The sequence below is a fragment of the Pyxicephalus adspersus genome, chromosome 8 (genome assembly GCF_032062135.1).
Source record: "Pyxicephalus adspersus chromosome 8, UCB_Pads_2.0, whole genome shotgun sequence".
In the NCBI taxonomy this organism is placed as follows: Eukaryota; Metazoa; Chordata; class Amphibia; order Anura; family Pyxicephalidae; genus Pyxicephalus; species Pyxicephalus adspersus.
The window spans coordinates 63,423,006-63,443,252 of NC_092865.1; the positions used below are offsets into that span (position 1 = coordinate 63,423,006).

General features: G+C 36.1%; 1 protein-coding gene across 3 annotated transcripts in view; it reads right to left on the bottom strand.

Annotated features, from left to right (window-relative positions):
- The window catches only part of CACNA2D3 (calcium voltage-gated channel auxiliary subunit alpha2delta 3), a 547,059-nt gene that overhangs the window by 477,496 nt on the left and 49,316 nt on the right, over positions 1-20,247 (bottom strand). Inside the window, exon 1 of one of the 3 annotated variants that reach the window (XM_072420934.1) lies at positions 15,023-15,082. The exons of the other annotated variants lie outside the window; for them this stretch is intronic. Coding sequence (XP_072277035.1) covers positions 15,023-15,043 — 21 coding nt within the window. The 5' untranslated portion in view covers positions 15,044-15,082. Of the gene's footprint in view, positions 1-15,022; positions 15,083-20,247 lie in introns of those variants that run through there. 3 annotated transcript variants of the gene reach the window in all.

Genomic DNA, 20,247 nt, shown 5'->3' on the forward strand with positions numbered 1-20,247 from the left:
GCGGGAAAGTCAAATAATTTTGTATTGAATTCAATACAAAATAGCTGTATTGAGTCCAATACAAAGAAATCTTCATTTAAGATCTCTATATAATTATATATATATATATATATATATATATATATACATATATATATTATACAAGCTTCTGTACAGGTATAATACATGTTTTACTAATTTTATTTTTCTTATTTTAAATTTAAGAAATATTGGACAGATTTTGGTGAGTTTTGCCTAAGAATTATAGCGTACAATGTAAAATAAATTTCAATGCAAAAAAATGTAACACTTTTTGCATGGAAATATGGACAGAATTAGAACACTAGGGGGTAATCTATAGCACTGAGTCATGGTACAAGATTTCTTTAACTGCTATCATGCCACTTGTTTATATTAGTAGGCAGTGAGACAATTCACAAGCAACTTAATTCGTTGAAAATGGCATCATTTAATAGAATTACCCTTAATCTTGAAGATAAATCAATGATGATGACTAAGGATGTCTTTATCTAGTTGACAGCTGAAGCCTGACCTGAGTTCAGCACTGCTTCTTAGTCAATAGGATTTAAATCCCAGTATGTGCTCAGATCATGTATACATTAATTACAGTGTCCTACCCAACACTACTTTACCAAAGATGGCACCGTCTTCCCAACCAACTTAAATGGCCCCGTTTTCACAGTAAGTATGTCTGCAATGTTTTTACAGTAGATCTGGGTCCAAAATACTCTCTTTAATGGATGAGAAAGGTTACATTTGTCAGGAGATTTTGGCAAATGTTCAATATTTTAGAGAAAAGCATTGAAGTCAATAGGGAACATAAGGTGGTTTTTAGGGGGTCCAATGGGTTTGTGAAGGTTGTGGGAAGGAAGTGGAATTTGACACAAAATAAATTTATGTTATCAGACTGGTGTCATGATTTTGAGGAGACAGGAAGGTGTGTAAATTTCTGCCTGGTATGTGTCCTTCACTCTTTCCAATTCTGTTTTGTAAGTCACCCTAATTTAGTGGGAACTTTTAAGCCAATGGGTAGGCCATGTAACAGTCCCTGTAACTCTCCATCCCTTGCTGAGGATTTACCAGAAAATATGATGTGTACTGTAACCCGATTTCTGATTTTTCATTGTTGGCTAATAGAGATTGGAAGTGTACAATTTATACACCTTCCAGAAAACAGAAGACATTTTCATTTTCAGACTCCCTACTGCTTAGCAAGTTTGAGGGAAAGTAACCTCATTTTTACAAAACCAAAGCATGAAAAGAATAAAAAAGAGAAGCACAAGCCCCAAGCACATATATTGTTCATGGTAAGATCTTAATAAATAGAATGACTGTGCTCAGAAAAAAAGAAAGACTCTTTTAGCTGACCTTACCTGCACAATTTGCACTATTCCAAGCTTTAGGCATTTCCAATGGCATTGCATGCAAATTTGTTTTTTTTTTACCAGAGACTCGTAGAAGCTTTTTTCCTTAGCTTCTGAAGTCTGTAGAGGAGCAAACATGTTAAGTGGAAATTTTTATATAACATTTTATTACATAGTTTTAATGAAAGGCGTCACACTAATTTATTATATTTTTGCTGTGGATTGCTCTACATATGCCTTAGTGAGAGATAGATAGAGAAAAGTTCCAGGAAAGAACCCATTTGCAGGTGAAAGAGGCTGAATCCGACATCATATCCAACCAACTCAACACTGGGTTCCCCAGAGAGTCCTAAATAGAGATTATCTGACCAGCTTGTGTGTGTGATCATAGAATGTTGGTGGGCATAGCTACATGTGGGTGGGCGGATGACTTTTAGGGGTGCTTAACGTATTTGGATCTGATATTCACATATAGTAAATGACTGTATATTTATATAAGGATAGAGTGTACAACTGTCATTAAAACAAGGATTTACAATTGTCTACCTAAAACAGGAGGTGCTGGAACAGGAACCATTATCAGATATTTTTTAATAAAGAATAGGATATACAGCTAATGTGAAATTGGGTTTACATATTCTTAAACTGTTTAATCCTTCCAGAAATATACACATTGTGATTTACTGAATTGTGTGGAAGCTTAATAATTCAACAGAAGTTGGAAAGCTTGGGGCAATTCTGATCTAAAACTACATGTGCTATAAAGGGTTTACAATAGTGGTGGAACAGATGACATGTGATATTACAGAATATATCAACACTGAATCATGCATTTTGTCAAAAGTGTAATAGGATTAGTATAAGTAAATAATGGCAGACTCATTCACACTTTATAAATGGGATTTATTAGGGTGGCTAGTTCCTTGTCTAGATAGATGTTACTGGAGGGTGCAAGATATTCTAAAATTAGAAAGGAGATAGTTAGAAAGGAAAGATATAGTAGGACAGCATGTATGATACCCTGTGTTACAATTTGCATGTAGTACCTCTAGCCTCTGGTTGTTCCCCTTGTTTGGGAGAGCCACCCAAAATGTCAATGTCATCATTCCAAAGCAGGAAACCACCAGCACACATTTAATGCATTCAAAGAATACCAGTGAAATTCAAATTAAGAACTAAAAACCACAATGACCTAATGAACATATGATTCTCATTTAGAATTAGTTCTGACTGTTACTACTAAAAAGTTCTGACTGTTACTTCTGTTCTGACTGTTCTGAGGAGTATGTTGTTACTTTTTTGCAACAAAGGAGCAAAGCCACTTGAAATCATTAAATGCACTAGAATTACCGCCATTTTTTTCCTATTTTGGATAAAGAATGAAAGAATTTATTTCAAACTATTCCTTAAAAATAACCCACTTACTGTTAAGACAGGTTGGAATTGGAAATCTCTGACTGGGAGCTAAAGATGGTAGTAGCTGATCCAGCATTGAGAGAGAAATAAACACACAAATAAACAAAAGGAGAGGGCTATAATGTGCAAAGGGAGAAGAAAATGTGCTAGGGAATTTCTCGCTAGTCAAACTTTCATTCATGTTGCAAACTCAAAAAAATGTAAGCATTAAAAAATCTTAATTTTCTGTATTCTTTTGTGACAGTCTCTAAAAATGAAACTAGAGTGGTTGGAGTAACCCGATGAATTCCTCCATTCGCATTGCAATTTTTAGTGTCATTGTAATCGGCAAGTCACTGCCTCCTAAAGTGCTGAATCTAAAAAGAAAAGAAGAAAAATGTAATAAAACACTAAAGAAGCACACACTGTTGTATTTCAGAAATCCACGCATTTTTACTTAGGTTAAAAGTAGCCAACCCTTTCAAATTAGCAGCCCCAGAAGTACCTGTGAGCCAGCGCTATCTCTAAATTCCAGATAGATCATTAACTCTGCTCTTATTGATGAGCTCATGAACTGCCTGAAAAATCTATTGCAGCCTCTCAGTGGTGCCTGGAAGTTATATTCACCTGCTTTCCCACAAACTTTATTTAATTTAAAAGTCTCAACTCAGATTTACCATTTAAAAAAAAAAAACAGGAATACAATGATTAATAGTGGCCGAGTAATTGGTGTCCAATGTCTATTTATCACTTACTTTCAATTTCTTTGTAAAATTTCTCGCCTCTATGATAAATATAGGGCTCCCGTGTTCGGGCTGACAGTATGATTAATGATGATCCAGCCCTCAGCCATTCATACAATAAGCGCAGTATAAGTATTGTAAATGTCAGTTGTTCTGCCCAGGCTTCAAGTCGATTTATTTCCGTTCACCATTAATAAAGAAAACACCAGCTGAAAACTGCTTCCCTGACTTGGGTTCCTTTTCAATTGATTTTGTGTTGTTAAATCATTCTAGATAACCTCTCCAGGTAGTTTTGTGCTCTCTAAACATTGCACTCCTCACGGAAGCTTGCGGAAAGAAATCTAATTTATATAGCATTAATGCAATCTGTAATTTCATGGCAAATTACTGTAAAAGTAGCTATCGTCTAAATTAAATTGGCCAAATAGGATTATAGATGAAAGAGTGCTACCTGGTCCTATCCTGATTTACCGTGTCCAAATTCACAATGGACACAAGCTTATTTTATGGCACTTAATATCAACTAAAATGTTACTTTTTCTGTTATCTTAATGACTTCTATTATCCTAAAGCAAATTAGAAAAAGTAGAATAAGGACATGGCTTTTTGGGAATCACAACTGCATAAGGCAAAGATTTCTGGGGTTCTCATCTCAGATTTTTGCTAATTTGACAAACTTTGGGCAGGCAGGGGATAAAACAAATCAAACTCTGAAATGCATCACTAGAGGGACCACCAGCAGAAAGAAGGGGGTCCTAATTGGATTATATATGGAGAGCTTTAGTTATACCTTAGTTAGAATACTTTCTTAACCTCACGTAACTCGTGTTTTTCCTAATTTGGATTTAAATCCCCTACCTAAATGTAAAATCCCCCTTGATACCAGGTAAACTTACTAACCTTTACGAAAGGAGTGAATACCGCCCCAAGCTTTACACTCTCCTACAATATAAACTTCCAAAAGACAATAAAAAAGATCAAAGCAAGGACTATCTATCAAAATTGGATTTGCTTCATAGGCAAACCCAGATCACTCGGGTAAACTGGTTAGGTGCTCCAAAGGATAACCTAGATATAAATTTATATATTATAATGAAATACATCCCTTCCAAGTAGGTAGAGGTCTGGTTGGGGAAGCATTTTCTTTTGTGATTGGTCAGAACCCTTTCAAACTTTCTGTGTACCCTAGACAGTGCATTTAGGACGTGTACCAACTTACCTGTCACTGAAAGACCTGTATTTAAAAAAAACACAACACCTCTGGGTTCTGACTCCTATAACACCACTGTTGGGTATATATTTATGGTTTCCTGGACCTCCCTATCTAAGTTTGAATTATAGAATAGGGATGAGCGAGAATGCCTCTGACATCCTCACGAAAATTTCCTTGAACTTCCCATGGGGCCGCAAAATTTCAGCCAATCAATTTCGCGAAACCCTTGGAAGATCGAGGAAATCATTACAAGTCTCCCCATTCAAAACTTCTAGTGCTCTCCGATTGGCTGAGTAAGCCGGAACGCCCGAATTCACTGCAAGATCGAGTTTTAAAAACTTGCTTGCTCATCCCTATTATAAAAGTCATTGGTTGGGATACTGTGATTGTTCCAAGCAAAAAAACTTGGCTTATGTGCACCATTGAATAACTCCTGAAGAAGTGGCTATATGTCCACGAAATGCATTGTGTAAAATTTGCTACGTAAAATTTAGGCTTGGTGTTCATCTATATACAAATGTGAGTTGATAATTGTACTAGGATCTCAATTGGAACAAATGGATATACTAAGGATGATTTATGTGTTTGTAACTTGTCAAAATGTAAATATTTTTTTATGAAATAAATACAATTGCAATTAAATGTATTGTTTTTAATTAACACATCAATAATTTGGTCATTACTTTGAGGATATGTGCCTTTAAAATCCCACACAAAATCCTCTCTATGTGGTATCTTTTGTCTTCTGATTTCATATTCCAAGATGTCAATGTCAGGATTCACTGAGCTTAGATTGTGAAAATAGAGGTTCAGGGAGCATGAGACATCATATTTTCATATATATTGGCCACCAAAATTGGTCCAGACCCTAAAAGCATTGAGAATCTTTGGGATGTGCTGGAGAAGACTAAATGCAGCAGTCCATTATCAAAATAAGTTTTGGGGGCAAAGTTCAATTCTGGATGGAATGAAATGTTCTGGCATTGCATAAGGTCGTTAAAACAATTTCATGGTGAATGCAAGCCATAACTAAAGCTAAGGGTGGTCCAACTAAATATTAGGGTATGTTTTTTGGCCAAGCAGTGTACATACTACACTATATATTTTTTTCTGTGGCGGTATGGAAACACAAATAGATGTGTATGTTCCAGGATTCCGTCACACGGGATTCATTTCCATCTCAGAACTGGTGGTTTTCGGTCTATGTATTTGAGCTCAGAACTACTGACTTTTGCACTAAAATAAAGGTTATCTCTGGAAGTACATTTGTCTGGAACAACTTTCAGATGTTTCAGCTTTGCTGCTATGTAATTATTACAGCAATGCCATCTTGCAGAGAGTGTCATCTGGGGTTGCCATAACAACTGATTCCTTTTATACTTTGTGCTGTTTTGTGGAAATATTCAATTGTGTAATCTTGTTTTTCTTATCTATTACCATTAAATCTCTATACTCAAGCTTTCAACTTAAGTCAAACAAACTGGCATGGGCAGTCCCGGATCAGAGCTGGACTCCAATGTAAATGAATTAGTAAAATTCACCAAATTTTATTTTAAATTGCTTTTTAACTATATGTAAAAATTTATATTCATTAATATATATTTCGTAAAATCCACGCATGTTTTGCACTTTCCAAAAAAATTATTAAAACACTTTCTTATTCTTACCATTTCCTGTTAAAAACTTTCCTATTTCACTTATATAGACCAAGAGAAAGCAAATAAAAATGTTTATTGCAAGGGTTTGCAACATTTGGATTAAGTGAGAGTTCATAATACAGGTTTTTTGAATTCTCAAGTATCCTATTTAATTTGGCACTAAATATTATTAATAATAATAATAATAATTATAAATAATAATAATACTAATAAATATATATATATATATATATATATATATAAATCAAAAGGTATGGTTTTGATATAAACTGAAGTACTCAAAGAAACACAGAAAAAATGTACTAAATCTATTCATCACTGGGTCCCTAATGCTACCAGACTATTCTCTTCTGATACTAATCTCTCCAAAGAGAGAAAAAATAACTTTGATAAAAATATTTACTATTTTCAAGTCTATACAAATAGAAGGTTTGGCCTACATTGAACTTTAAAGAATATCTAAAGCCCCGTTCTCCTTCACTTCTTGTCCTGGAGACACATCATGGAAGTGAAAGAATAAATCCCAACTTTGACAGTTGTCACCAGACTTGGAATTTCTAATAAAAGAGTTCCCTTGTATTTTTGGTGTGGTGACATTTTTTGATGTTCTTTTACTTTCTGTCACCAGGATAAACCTGATAGGGTTTTACCACTCTCATACTTCAACATTAAATCTATGATGAGCATAGATGTAGCGTGGCTAGTAAACATGGATTTTGTCTCCAGGAGTTTCTTCTAAAACATGACAAAAATATAGATTAGTGAATCTATTAGACAAGTGTGCTTGGTAGGTAATATGTAAATGTCTTCTATTTCCTCCCTTATAGAAAACATGATAATTTGACTTTTAACTCTACATTATACAAACCAGCTGGGTTAGGATGATATAACTGGCAGATACGGGGCCTGCATACCAATCCAGAGGTAAGGGGCACTTTCACCAGGAGATAACTGGCATGTTTTACTCTCGGAAATGCCAGATGACAGATGGATTGTTAGATTAATGAAGGGGGTCGGTCTCTAATTAAATAAAGGGTCACCAAGATCTTTCAACATTTTAATAATTACTAGGTCTCCTTATGGTCACTGATATCTATTTACATATTTACTGAATATGTTACAATAAATAAACCTAAAATCACTAATTAATGCCCTGACTTAATCCTTGTCAACCTCAGCACCATGCAGAACACGAGAGAGAAATCTCATTTATATTCTTCAGATATTTCTATTTATAGATTTTATTTCTGTATCCTCAGCCTAGACTTGCACCATAACGGTACAGTCAGATTGCATGTTGCGCCTGTGATTTCAGTTTGTGGTCCACGCTTGTCAATTAGAGCTAGCATACTTGACAGAGCCATTGTTCCCCTCCTGCTGCTATCTGAGGAATGAAATTAATTACATTCTTAATTGAGCATATTTACATGTATAATGATGCTCTGTGGTAAGACTGTAAAACTTGCAGTAGTGTCAGACATTTTAACACACGCTGGGTGTACTTGTCTAATACCAGGGGTGCAAATGAATTCATATGGCAAGAAGCATTATTAGAAAACATACTTATGTACAGTATAGTACATCTCTTTTTCGGGTTGTGGGCTGATCTACAGCAAACAGGACACTGACCAAATCTGACAAATATGGATGGGTTGGACAAATGCTGACTAGGCATCAGAGTACCCATCCATACAAGTCAGAAATAAGCGGTGATAATTAATATTCCCTGCCACTGTAACCTGTATCACTTTAGTGATTGGATATGACATTGGTTTTACTTATCCTCCTTTAGGGCCTCCATTTGGCCCTAAACAGAATTTTCATTCATAAGTGGTAATAAGCACTCAGACATTAATTTCAGTATGTAAGAGTAAGATGCCGTTCCACATAAGGTACGGAAATTGAAATGGGACGGAGAAGTTGGCTTTGTCTTACGTTGCAGCATAGTCGAAGAAATCGACTGCTGCCTGACTACTCTTAGTGCTCTTTTATTTTTATTAGTAGCATTAAATCCCTATGAAAAGTTTACTGTTTTTAGTTTTGGGTACAGTGAGGAAGAGTAGAACATTTTTTTGTTGTCTGTGGCCCATTAGGAGGCATTTATCCAATAATTTATGTCCAAATGACTAAGGACTGGAAGTGAGGAGAAATATCTAATAGTGCTTCCCCCCTGGGGGAACCCCTTAAAATACTTTTCATGTCTTTAGGGAACCCCTTCTATAATTAGTATAACCACAGCTTACAGTACATTACCATAATGGTCAGTAGGAAAATGTCTCTTATACTGTTGGTCAGTGGGAAGAAAACCACCCTTACATATAGTCAAAAAGATTACAGGTAGTCCCAGGTTACATATGAGATAGGAACTGTTGAATTTGTGTGTAAGTTGGAACAGGTACATTTTTTTAATAAATGCAATAAGGACAGATGTTTGTCTCAACATAATATTGGGCAGCATGGTGTCAGTTACTGTATAAAATCCTCACTGTGAGTTAATCACAAATAAAGCAAAAAAACATTTTTATGGAGCCTAGTCATTCATTAACTTCTGGAGCAAGCTGTGCTTTGATATGCAAAAAGGAACAACTGCAGAGTTTGTCTTGGTCAATAAAGAGTTACAAGAGCTGCAAGTCATGAGAACTGCCCCCTCCCCACCATCAAGCCTTTGTCCTGCACATGAGCGAGCAGGGAAGAGCAGGGAAGCCCTTATCCTATCTAGGAGTCATCCATGTCCCTAACTCAGGGACTACCTGTATTGGTATCAGTTAAACTGACAAGAGAGTCAAAAATTGCTAATTTCTTAAAAAAAACCTAGCAACCTCTGGAGGAACCCTAGGAGAGACACTGATCTAGAAGAAGAAAAATAAAATCTACTTTCAGAGTTGTTGCATTTTCCAACTTGAAAATGGAGGGGTGCATATTTTCCCAATATTCATAAAGCTGACATTTGTAAAATTGGTCAGCTTTGCATACATGTACTTTATTTCTGTGAAAAATTGATTTATTATTATCATAAAAGGTTTGCTGCTACTCTGGTGTGCCTCTAAAATTAGGTCTATTATACATATCTTTCAGAGATTACCCCAGCCTGCAATAGCTTTGGGGTCAGTATATTGACCCCTGAAACTTGTTGGCTGTATTTGTTTCTATTGGACACTAATTTGTGGACCTTTTCATAAAATTTTTTGGCTCTCCATTCTATATGTGTATGTTGGGAACAAAGCAATTTTTAGTATAATAACCAGACATAATGGTCCTGATTTATTAAAGCTCTCTAAGGCTGGCGAGAATACACTTTCATCAGTGAAGCTGGGTAATCCAGCAAAGCTGGAATGGATTTCCCAAAAGTCATTAGTTATTTGTTAGCAGACATTTTCAATCCTGGACCAGATCCATTCCAGGTTTGCTGGATCACCCAGCTTCACTGATGAAACTGTTTTCTCTCCAGCCTTGGAGAACTTTAATAAATCAGTGCTATTGCCTATACATGTAATGATCTATTCTGCCTGGAGACTGAAAAAATAGCTTTTTTTACTTACTTTACTTTCCTTTTTATGGCTAATAATATTTTGTATGATTATTGGTTCCACTGCTCATGCAATTAGTAATAAACTACCAAGCTAGATGTTTTCCCTAGTTGTAATATAGCTGACTATTCCCATTCTAAGAATAAACCGATGGCATTTAAATTAATACTAAACCAAGCCAAACCACTGGTTGAGAACAAATAGTTTTTTCCGTATTTATTAGGAACATATGTAGAAAACATTGCCCTCGATACGCTTTTGTTATCCTCTTAATTTTCAATAACATTTTCTAAAAAGCTGCCATTGATTGTTTCTGTTTATTGATGATTATTTTCGAAACGCTCTATCTTTAATTTAACAAATAAATATTGTACATTTTAAAGGTTTTGTGTAATATAACTGCTTTAGCTAAATCAATATGCCTTAAAAATAAAGCTTAAAAACCTTTGTCACTGTTTAAAATTCAGCAAAAATATTACATTTTTATTCCATAGTTATCATTTCCAGACAGCAAGGGCAGCCCTACCATTTTTTAGTTGTTCATCAAACTAAACCTAACTGTTTTGCTGAATAAAGCCTGTTTACTGAGCTGTATATCTGAAGTCCAAATTACATACACAGCTGAATAAATCAAAAGGGTAATTCATGTACTCCTATTGGTCTGTACAGAGATTGACATTAAAGAAAAGGTTTGTAGTATTTTATTTATTATTAACTATAGTAATGTTATGGTATCCCAAGTATCATAGATGTTTCCTATACTCAATACACATCTGTAAAAGAAAGATTGATTTAAAAAAAAAAACAATATTAAAAAGAAGTTTAAAATGTAAACACGTAAAAATCTAACCCAACGGAAACTAAGCCAATGACATGATAATATAGTTTGGAATTGTTCCCAAATGTCTTTGTCATAATCCAAAACAGGTCTTCTTTAAATAATTGAACAATATTTTACAACTTATATATATTCAGCAAAGAACATATTTTCTAATCTTTATATACCGCTGCTTAAACTCTGTCTTTCTAAATTCATAAAAGGTGTTTAATGGACAGGAAAAAGGGGCTGTCAAAGCTCTTCTGCATTTACAACGTACAATATATTTAAATTCTAAAGAGACCATTAAAATTAAAATTACAACGCTTCCTGTAGAAATTAGTCAATTTTCCAGCAAAATAAAGGTACTTGCACAGTCAATAGACAGACGCGCATTGTGATAATTTTCTATTATATGCTTTCAAGGTGAGCTGCTAATAACTTGAGTTACTTGCCTAAGCCTCGGGAGAGAAAATTTGTGGCATGATAATTTAGTATTGTCATAGGTGTTACAGATAGAGAGAAAAATATGGTAAAAGCCAGCACAATTTGTCACTGGACGGCACATTACGTTGAGAATAGGTTAGAGTAATTGCTGTAAAAGTAATGTCGGACATTTTTGAGTCTAAAGTTCACAGCAATGTAAATCCAGACATTTATTATTAAAAAAACTGTTCCTGCTTGATGTTTTCATCGCTTAAACTGATTTCACCTGGGTGTTTTAAAGCAGCCCTAAAACTACATTCCAATAAAGATCCAATCCCTTGTACCAATCTGGTTGAAATAATTGAACTGCCCTGATCAAATAGGTGTAAACCAATCAAAATGACTCCAGGTGTTGTAAAGTCATTGCCCCTCCAATAATCCTCATTCATATAATATATTAGCAATGTAAGTTTAGGAAAACTACAGCAATGAAAAAACACAACTGTTAATAGATCGGCCGGACCACTAAATTTACAGACTCCGGACCGCGCACGTGCGGGGAGCCGTATGTCACTCAAAGGGGAAGAAACTCCCCCCCAGAATGACATCATAATGCCAAAACTCGCCCACTCTAAACCTGCAATGGGAGAGTGGGTGGGTTATGTCCAGAGACACAGCCCGCTCACCTCCCTGAGCCTGCTATACGTGAGACATGGTCCACAGCCCCGGCTGGTGTGGCCCCCCCCCCAAGCAAGGTTCTTCTCCTGACCCCGCTGGAGGGTGCACCGGCCAGAGCCGCGGACCACCAAAATTATCTCACAGGCCACCAGTGATCCACGGACCACAGGTTGGGGACTGCTGGCCACTAGTACAGCAAAGGAAAGCCCAGTGTAAGCTCTAACCCAACTTGTTCACGTTTACATAGGACTCCACCAATGTGACAGTGCTGAGTCCACCACAATACACCTGGCCTTATGAGACAAATGCTGGGTATTTTGTGCCCAATCCCAATAGCCAAAAGGAGTAGTGTGGGAGAAAATACATGCTACTGGTTGAAGGGGATAGTTAAGTGACCTCTTTTCTTTTGTGCTGCGAAAAATCAAGGTTTAGAACAAGGCATTTACTTTAAAACAAGGCATTTGGGATTAATGTCTATGCAGGAAAGAAAAACAGAGTGGCACTAAAGTATATAATGTACCATTCGTCTTTTTTTTTGCCTTGTATGGGAATCTCTCAAAAGTTGAGAGAAGTTAACGAAAAGAAAATGGAGTCAGTAGTGCAGGGATACAATTATCAGAATCTCAAAAGGTTTATAGCTCATTATTCACATATATCTCATTCTTCCTTGTAGCCTATTGGCTAGAATATTGTAAAGACCAAAGGAAGGTATGCACATAAACCACCAAACTCCCCACATATTTTCTTTTTCTCAGAAGTAAACAACGATGAAGAGTAAAAAGGAAGCATTTAAACATAGTGTCAACATGTTTATATACAATCATGTGGCAAAGTAAGTACAATGCAAGAATGTACACCAAATAAAATATATATATGTATATAGATGCTATAGATGATAGATGATATAGAGATAAATAAAAACCATATAGGCTTGCCTACATTCAGCCTTTCTAGTTCATCAAGGAGAACATTTTCATGGTCTTGACCATGACAAAGAAACAAATTTACAAACTTCCAGCAGAGATCTCCTCCTTTTTAATGAGGAAAAGACACTTGAGGCTGGTTTGTTACTTTGATTGACAAACTCTGTGCTAACCTTATGCAGAACCCCTCATTAAATCTTTACAAAAATGTCCACTGATCAACTAAAAAGAAATTTAGCAATAGAGTAGCTCCTGTACAAATGCACTAAATGGACACATCATTGCAGTGTCGTGCGTAGGCACTGTATATGGCTAAGATCTAGATTCTTTTTTCCAAACATGGAACCTTTTTGTCAATATATATTTTATTTAAATTTGTGCTGTCATCTCGGAACAGAATCCCCTGCAGTACATTCCGTACAGTGAACACGTAAGCATTCTCTGAACAATCAACAGTAAAACCATGGAAAATGTTTTAGAGGTATATTAATCAATAAAATATATAATGAATATTATTGTGCCTTTTTAAAGGGGAAAAATTATTGTTGGCTAGGAAAATTTTTGGCTAACTTTTGGTCAGTGTGACGACCAAAGGGTTCACATCACAATGCACATTGGGGTGGATTTGCAGAACACACAGAATAAAGAGCTTTTAAGGCACCTTTCCTCAATGAGCATCAACTAATATATTCACAAAAGCATAATTTATACATAAAAAGATACGTATATGGACACCATAGGACACGGGGACATGTTTATGTCTTCTGTCTTTAAAAATGTTGTTGTTTTTTTTATCGGTTGATAGGTTTCTTTAGTACAGGGGTCAGCAAACTTTTATGGCCACTAGGCCATTTCAGGGGTGGCTGGGAGCACACTAGGCTCTGGGTCCCACCCTAATGGCTCCGCTCCACCAGGTACCGCCCCATAAAGTGAAATCCCTCTCCTCCGTATGCATTGCGGAGGAGAGGGATTTACTTTCAGGGAGCGTTCTCTATTTACTGCGGCGGAAGAAGTACCATGCCTGCCGCGGTAAATAGGGGAGCCACAGCAAGGAGGCGGCACCGGAACTCCGGCAGTTCCTAACGCCCCTGGCAGATCCGGCTGGCAAACTGCAGCTCTTGAGGTCCGGATCGGCCAGGGGGCTGGAACCAACTACTGGCTAGCCCGTATCTGGCCTAAAAGCCGTGTTTGCTGACCCCTGCTCTAGTACAATAGAACATATTTAACAGAGAACATAGCACTGGAAACGGGAGAAGGTATGAAAGATTTTAAAATATATATTGTCTCTTTAATTTTCAATAATATCCCTTAGTGGGGGCATATTTGTAGTTTGATAATCCCAATAATACATACTCTTCAAAGGATGTTCCCCGGAGGACTGGATGTAGCATCATTCTGTCACAGGTGCCAATTTACTTGTAGTGTTGGGATGGGTTTGCTAAAGGAATATTGGCCGTTCACATAGCAAAATGCATTATCCCCTTGCAAAAGATATTTCAATTAGTTCAATTAATTACATGAAGCTCTGCTGACTTTAACCATCCAATAATGTTCCAGGAAAAAAAAAACAGTTCCTTTACATTTTCCTGCATGTGATTGGGCATTTATTGCAGCTATCACCACATTCACTAAACAAGGTAAATTATCCCTTGCTAGGTGATAATTCACTTTTTAAGTGAACAGCCAATATTCCTTTAGTAAATCACCTCCATTGCATGAATGTGTCTTATTTTAAGGGATGAGTCAGACCTCTGCAGAGAGACCACTTCTCCAATCCCTCTGCATTTTTTCTCTGTTTAGTAGAACAAATACCTGTTGACATTACCAGAGACTTAGTGAGCTTCTAATTGCTTTATAATATCTGACAACAGAGCTCCTCTACTTCTCTGCATGCAGTGTTGTCAGAAGTGTCTGAGCTCCCCTCTGCCGCACTACACCTCCCCCTTTAATTATGCAAATGAGGAGGATGGGAGTTGTTCTGTCATTTACACATATTTGTAGGAAAATATGTCAAATTTATTATTTTATTGAATATTTTAAAATATATTTTATCATATCTTGTCTTCCAAAAAAAATCCATGTTCACTGAATATAAAAAATGAATGCTTGCTTATAAATCAAATAAAGCTTTTGGTTACGGTCCTTATGCAATCACAGAGTATTTTGATTATCAAAGTAGACAGCGTGGCTGTGAAAATTCTAACCAACAGAGAGCCTAATGCAAAGTGATCATTCTATAATAAATACATAAACAAGAAAAATTAATATGGCTACTTACTGTGAAAATGCTCTGCAGCATGAAGAGAAAAAAAGATTACATGTTAGAATTTGTTAACCTGTGAAAGCAAAAGAAGGAAGTCAAATCGTATAAAAAACAACAATATAACCATAAAACCATATAACTCATATAACCAAGTTAATTTTTGGTACTAACCAGGTAAAATATAACATTTGCAAGTATATGTATAAATATTGACCTTTAGTGTACTAAGAAGAGATGCGATTTGTATCAAATGGTTAAAATTAGGTAGATTATAGCACCAGTAATTATATTGAAAATTATTGTTTAGGGTATTAAGCGCATCCAAAATTGCAACAATGATGATGTTAAATGGTTACACTCATCACCTAATAGGAGTAAGAGTACAATATGCAAGCGCAGGTGCTCACGCATGAGCACATGCACACTTATAAGTAAGAGCAGAAAGGACATGATATAGGGGTGGAAGCGCTCACCCTAATGCTTCCCTAAGCCGACTCAAAACAAGGGTTTTGATAAGTAAGCTCTGTTTTACCACTACGCGTGCGCACTAGTTTGCGCATTCACAAAAAAATGATAGAGATCAAAACAAATCAGGGCGGAGTCCCCATAACAGAAATCACAGGAAACCACGCGCGCATGCGCAATGCATGGCTAACGCTTGCCCTCGACTTAAATTCAACTATATAGGAGGAGTCCACCCTCAGCTCCAGTTCTTTTGGAACTGACTGCTGACATTATTTGGAAAAAGTAAGTAATTTTTATCCCATCTTTTCGTTAACCCCTTGCTATATGTTTTCTGAAAAGCTAGTAACGTAAATAACACTTATTATTCAAATCTATTTATATATTCATATATATATATACACATATACACTTTTTTTTTTTTTTTTTACTAGTACTAAGGGACATTGAAATATACCTCCTTCTATCCAGCAAGGTATGTCTCCACTTTTGTAACATCAACAAGGCATATATCAATTTGAAGGGAGGGGGAAGAGCAAAAGGGGGGAAAAGGGAGACTTTTTAGGCACTGGGTAACTCTGTTAAAAGGCTAGTCTTATTATGTTAACTTACAAAAATCAATAGCTAAAATCTGATCAGTGTATGTATGTTTATAGTACACACCAAGTTATATAAAAACAATCAAATATAGTTAGCTTATACGCTATTTTCATATACACATGGTTTTGTAAATGTTTACAGGTCAGTTAACAAGTCTAATGCCCGACGCGTTTCACCTGGATTGGCTTCATCAGGGGATATCAGAGAGAGTTAACTCATCGGGATAATTTCCTTGCAAGAAATTGATTAAGCTTTCACCTTATTCGCTTCTTTTCTTCAAATAAGGGTATCATTGGAAAATTAGTAAGTAACCCAACAGTTTATTTTTGAGAATTATTTTGATGGTATATATGTATATAATATTTTTTGGTATATATGTTTTGTAAAACCAAGATATGGTATGTCATTTTTCAGTATTTGTCTCAAAAAAGTCCCCTGAGGAAACCGGTAAGGTGAAACACGTCAGAAACAAAGAGACAAAAAGACAATTTGTTTTGCAAAAATTGATTTTTCAATAATAATTTTGTATGACTTTATAATATCAAACTGTTACACTGTATACTGTAGTTTAATGCACATCAAATATATATAGCTTAAAAAACCTTTTTTCTGTAAATCCTTTATACATAAAAAAATCTAAATTTTGTCTATTTAGGGGTTGGTCACAAATTTTATTATATACCCTATACACAACATACACATACCTATAAAAAATAACAACAAACCTGAACATTTTTACAGTTTTACACAATAGGGGAAACAATATATTTTGCAGACGTGCATATCGGTCATCTCCAGAACCAATATTACCAAAGTGGGTGCGGACTAACTTAAAGCTGGGCACAATATTGTGTGATTTAAGTGGAAGTTACAAACACACAATATGCATACAATACTCTGTAAAATGTAATTTGTAATTGGCATAAAACTATATTGTGATTTTAACAAATATGCTTTCTATTGACATCACCACTGTAAAATGTTAATTTAAGAGATATGCAATACCATTATTTGGGTAATTGCAATGGAGTCATCAGGTAAAGTAAAATAATATGGTCTTTAAACTTTAAGGATGCAATATTTCAATAGCTATATAGGAATATTTAAGGTCCTTTCAACTATCTAGACCTATTCTTTTTCAAGAATTGGCCTCTAAAACCAATATCTGCTTTAAGAATTCATGTTTGTGCATAGCAGTATTGCTGCCAGCCTGGGGAGGTGTGAGGGCCTGACAGAAGTGAACTTAATTTGTCCTCTCTTGGCTACCAATGTTGCAAAGGGGTAGCTCGTTCCCTGTAATAAATGCTGAGGGACAGGCATTGCTTCCACTAGGCATCAAGGGGAGGTATTGTAGATTCATTCCTTTTTTATTGCAAAGCAGCATCAGATTTACTATTAGTACAGATACCTAAAAGGGGGTGAAGCACATTCTTCCCTCACCCCATTCGAATGACCAATCACATTACTACGAAGAGGGAGAAGTTTCACATCCAAGGAACATCTGTTGCATGCAGCCCCACTATGCCCCAAGCCTCCCAAAGCCCCCAGGCAGCTTCAGATCCACTAACATTTTACAGTACCATGCAGGTCCTTTAGCGCCTTCAAACTTCCCACAATTCCTCCCAGCTACCAAAGTGAACCCAAACATTTTAAATTACCCTCAAACTTCAAACCTCCCACAGTGCACCCCACAGCTTCAATAATGTCCCCTGACTTCTACAGTGCTCGCTAACCTCGTAATGCTTCTGAATGTTCAACAGTGTCCCATCCCTACCTCAGTGCCCCGGAACTTCCCATAGTGCACCAAACCGTCCAAAAAATCCTGCAGTGAACTATAGTTTTTCCACAGCCCCTAGAGGGAGACCCTAGCCCCCTCCAGAGTCCTGTCTACTACAGGGCCACCCAGTCTCCTGCACAGTCCCCTAACCCCCTCCAAAACCTACATTAGCTACCATAACACTCTGCCCCTTCCAGAGCCTTTCATTTACCCAATAGCCCATAGTGAACATTTAAACACCCTAAAATTTTCCTTCCACTGAGACCAACATCAGGACAACTTATGGCAGAGCATTCTTCTACCTACTAATGACCAAACACCAGGCTTACTCATTCACAGCTAACAAGGAGGCATCTAATATTATTTTTTCCTACTGCTGAACACTAAGGGCAAGGTATTTTGTTTCCTGTGAAAATTTTGATTCAACCTAGATGCTAGTAGCTGGGTCACTGGCTGCTTTCTACTCCACCCTTTCCCCCAATTCTTTTTGCCCAAATCTCTCCAAGTTAATCTTTCTGAACCGAAAAATTTTCATTTTCATTTTTCCAATTACCCGATTTTTAAAAAACCTTTTACAAAGCTCTAAATTTCACTTAAACTTCACTTTCACTTGGTGCAACAAGGATACATAAAACTGTTATATGCAGTATTTGAAATGTTAAAGCTTTAAAAAAATTCATGTTTTTAAAACTTAATGCAGCAGAATAATAATACATGCAATTATAAATAACTGCATGATGTAATTACCGATTTGCCAGGATGCCTTATGTCCTTTTGTAGTATTATCTGAAACCAAAATGCAGAGAGCCCTGATAGCTTATATAAACAGGCTACAGATATAATCTTTATTTCGGTCATTCCATATTGGGTCATTGCACCTACAAGGCAATTCACCGGGAACACTATAAAAATATCAATTATCACAAATTGTTGTCTGTGAAATCGCTCGTCTGTGGAGTCATTTCATCAGCCTTAGCAGCGTTTGTGAAATTATATTCCTATGCAGTGATGGCTGATGAAATTGGCAACCTAAACCATTCTAAAGGTACACATGAAGGTTAATACCCTGACTCATGAATACCGTCCAGGCCTGGTCACCCGATAGGTGAAAGAGTTTGAAGCTCAGTAAATGCACTGGTGTAAATAAGTTGAGGGAAGAAGGGGTGAATGAGGAAGGCTGGCATGGGATTTATCAGGCTGCTGATGCAGCAGCTTGTCTTGGCTTGTGTTGTTTTGCACACGTAGAGAGAGGTGAGGGGAACACATGCATTATTTAGTAGGTTTATATAATACAGTAGTTCCACTTGAAGGAGGACTACAAAGCGTAACATTCTGAGGTCACAGCTGGTGATTCAGCACCTGGACTTTTCTAACATTATAAAATATAACTTCGCTTTCCTCTAAATTTAAAGCTATAAACAAGGTGTACCTAAACTGAACATTTTTACTTTACATGGAAGAGTAGAAAACCTTTTTATGTAAGGTAAAAATGTTTTTAATATGTATATGTAATATATAACTAAAAAAAAAACACAACTTTACAGGTAAAGCTCCTGGCTAAAGAGAACTATTCAGAATCAGAGAACAAAATCTAAACTAATTCTATTAGGCTGTGCTGACTGCCACTAGCTAATTGTTTCCCGAATAAAACAGACCCTGTTTGGAACTGAATAATTCCTATTATATTCAGCAAAACTGCTATTATTTTTATTCTTAGTATATATTATTTTTTTTTCTACCAACCCGAAATAAATGGTAATTTAATTCTGACACTTCAAACTTCACCCAGACTTTTGTTCCTCATTGTAAATTCTCAGAAGCATCTTAAGAGCTGTATACCATTTGCCTTTCCCGACTCAGTCGTATGCTTTGGCTTTTATTGTGAAATTCTTATAGGATTAATGACAGATGATAACAAAAATAACTATTTTTCCAAGTGACATAAAGTTTAAATTGTTTGTTTAAGAAGCTGCAACCATTTACAATGCAAATTGTAGACTAGACAACAGGTAACTGTATTAGGAAAATGCAGATGTGTATATTACAACCACCAGCGTGTATATACTTAGAGTAGGGGAATTTATTGCAGGCAATATGAGCAAGGAGACTCTACTTATAAGCAAAACTAAAGTTTCACTTATAGGAATCAATGTTTAGGCAGGACATTATTGCAGAAAGGGACACTATGTTCTACATTTCACTACACATATATACATACATATATACCCTATTAATTGAATGCCCTCCCCACTTTTTTATGGTATGGTTGGGTTGTGTCTCTAGCCTGCTAAATGTGACATTTGTAGTTCTGCTTTAAACCTATTGTAAAATGCCTCATACTTGTTTCATTTAACTAATAACTAGAGTATTGCCCTCATAATCATGATCAGTACTGTAAACG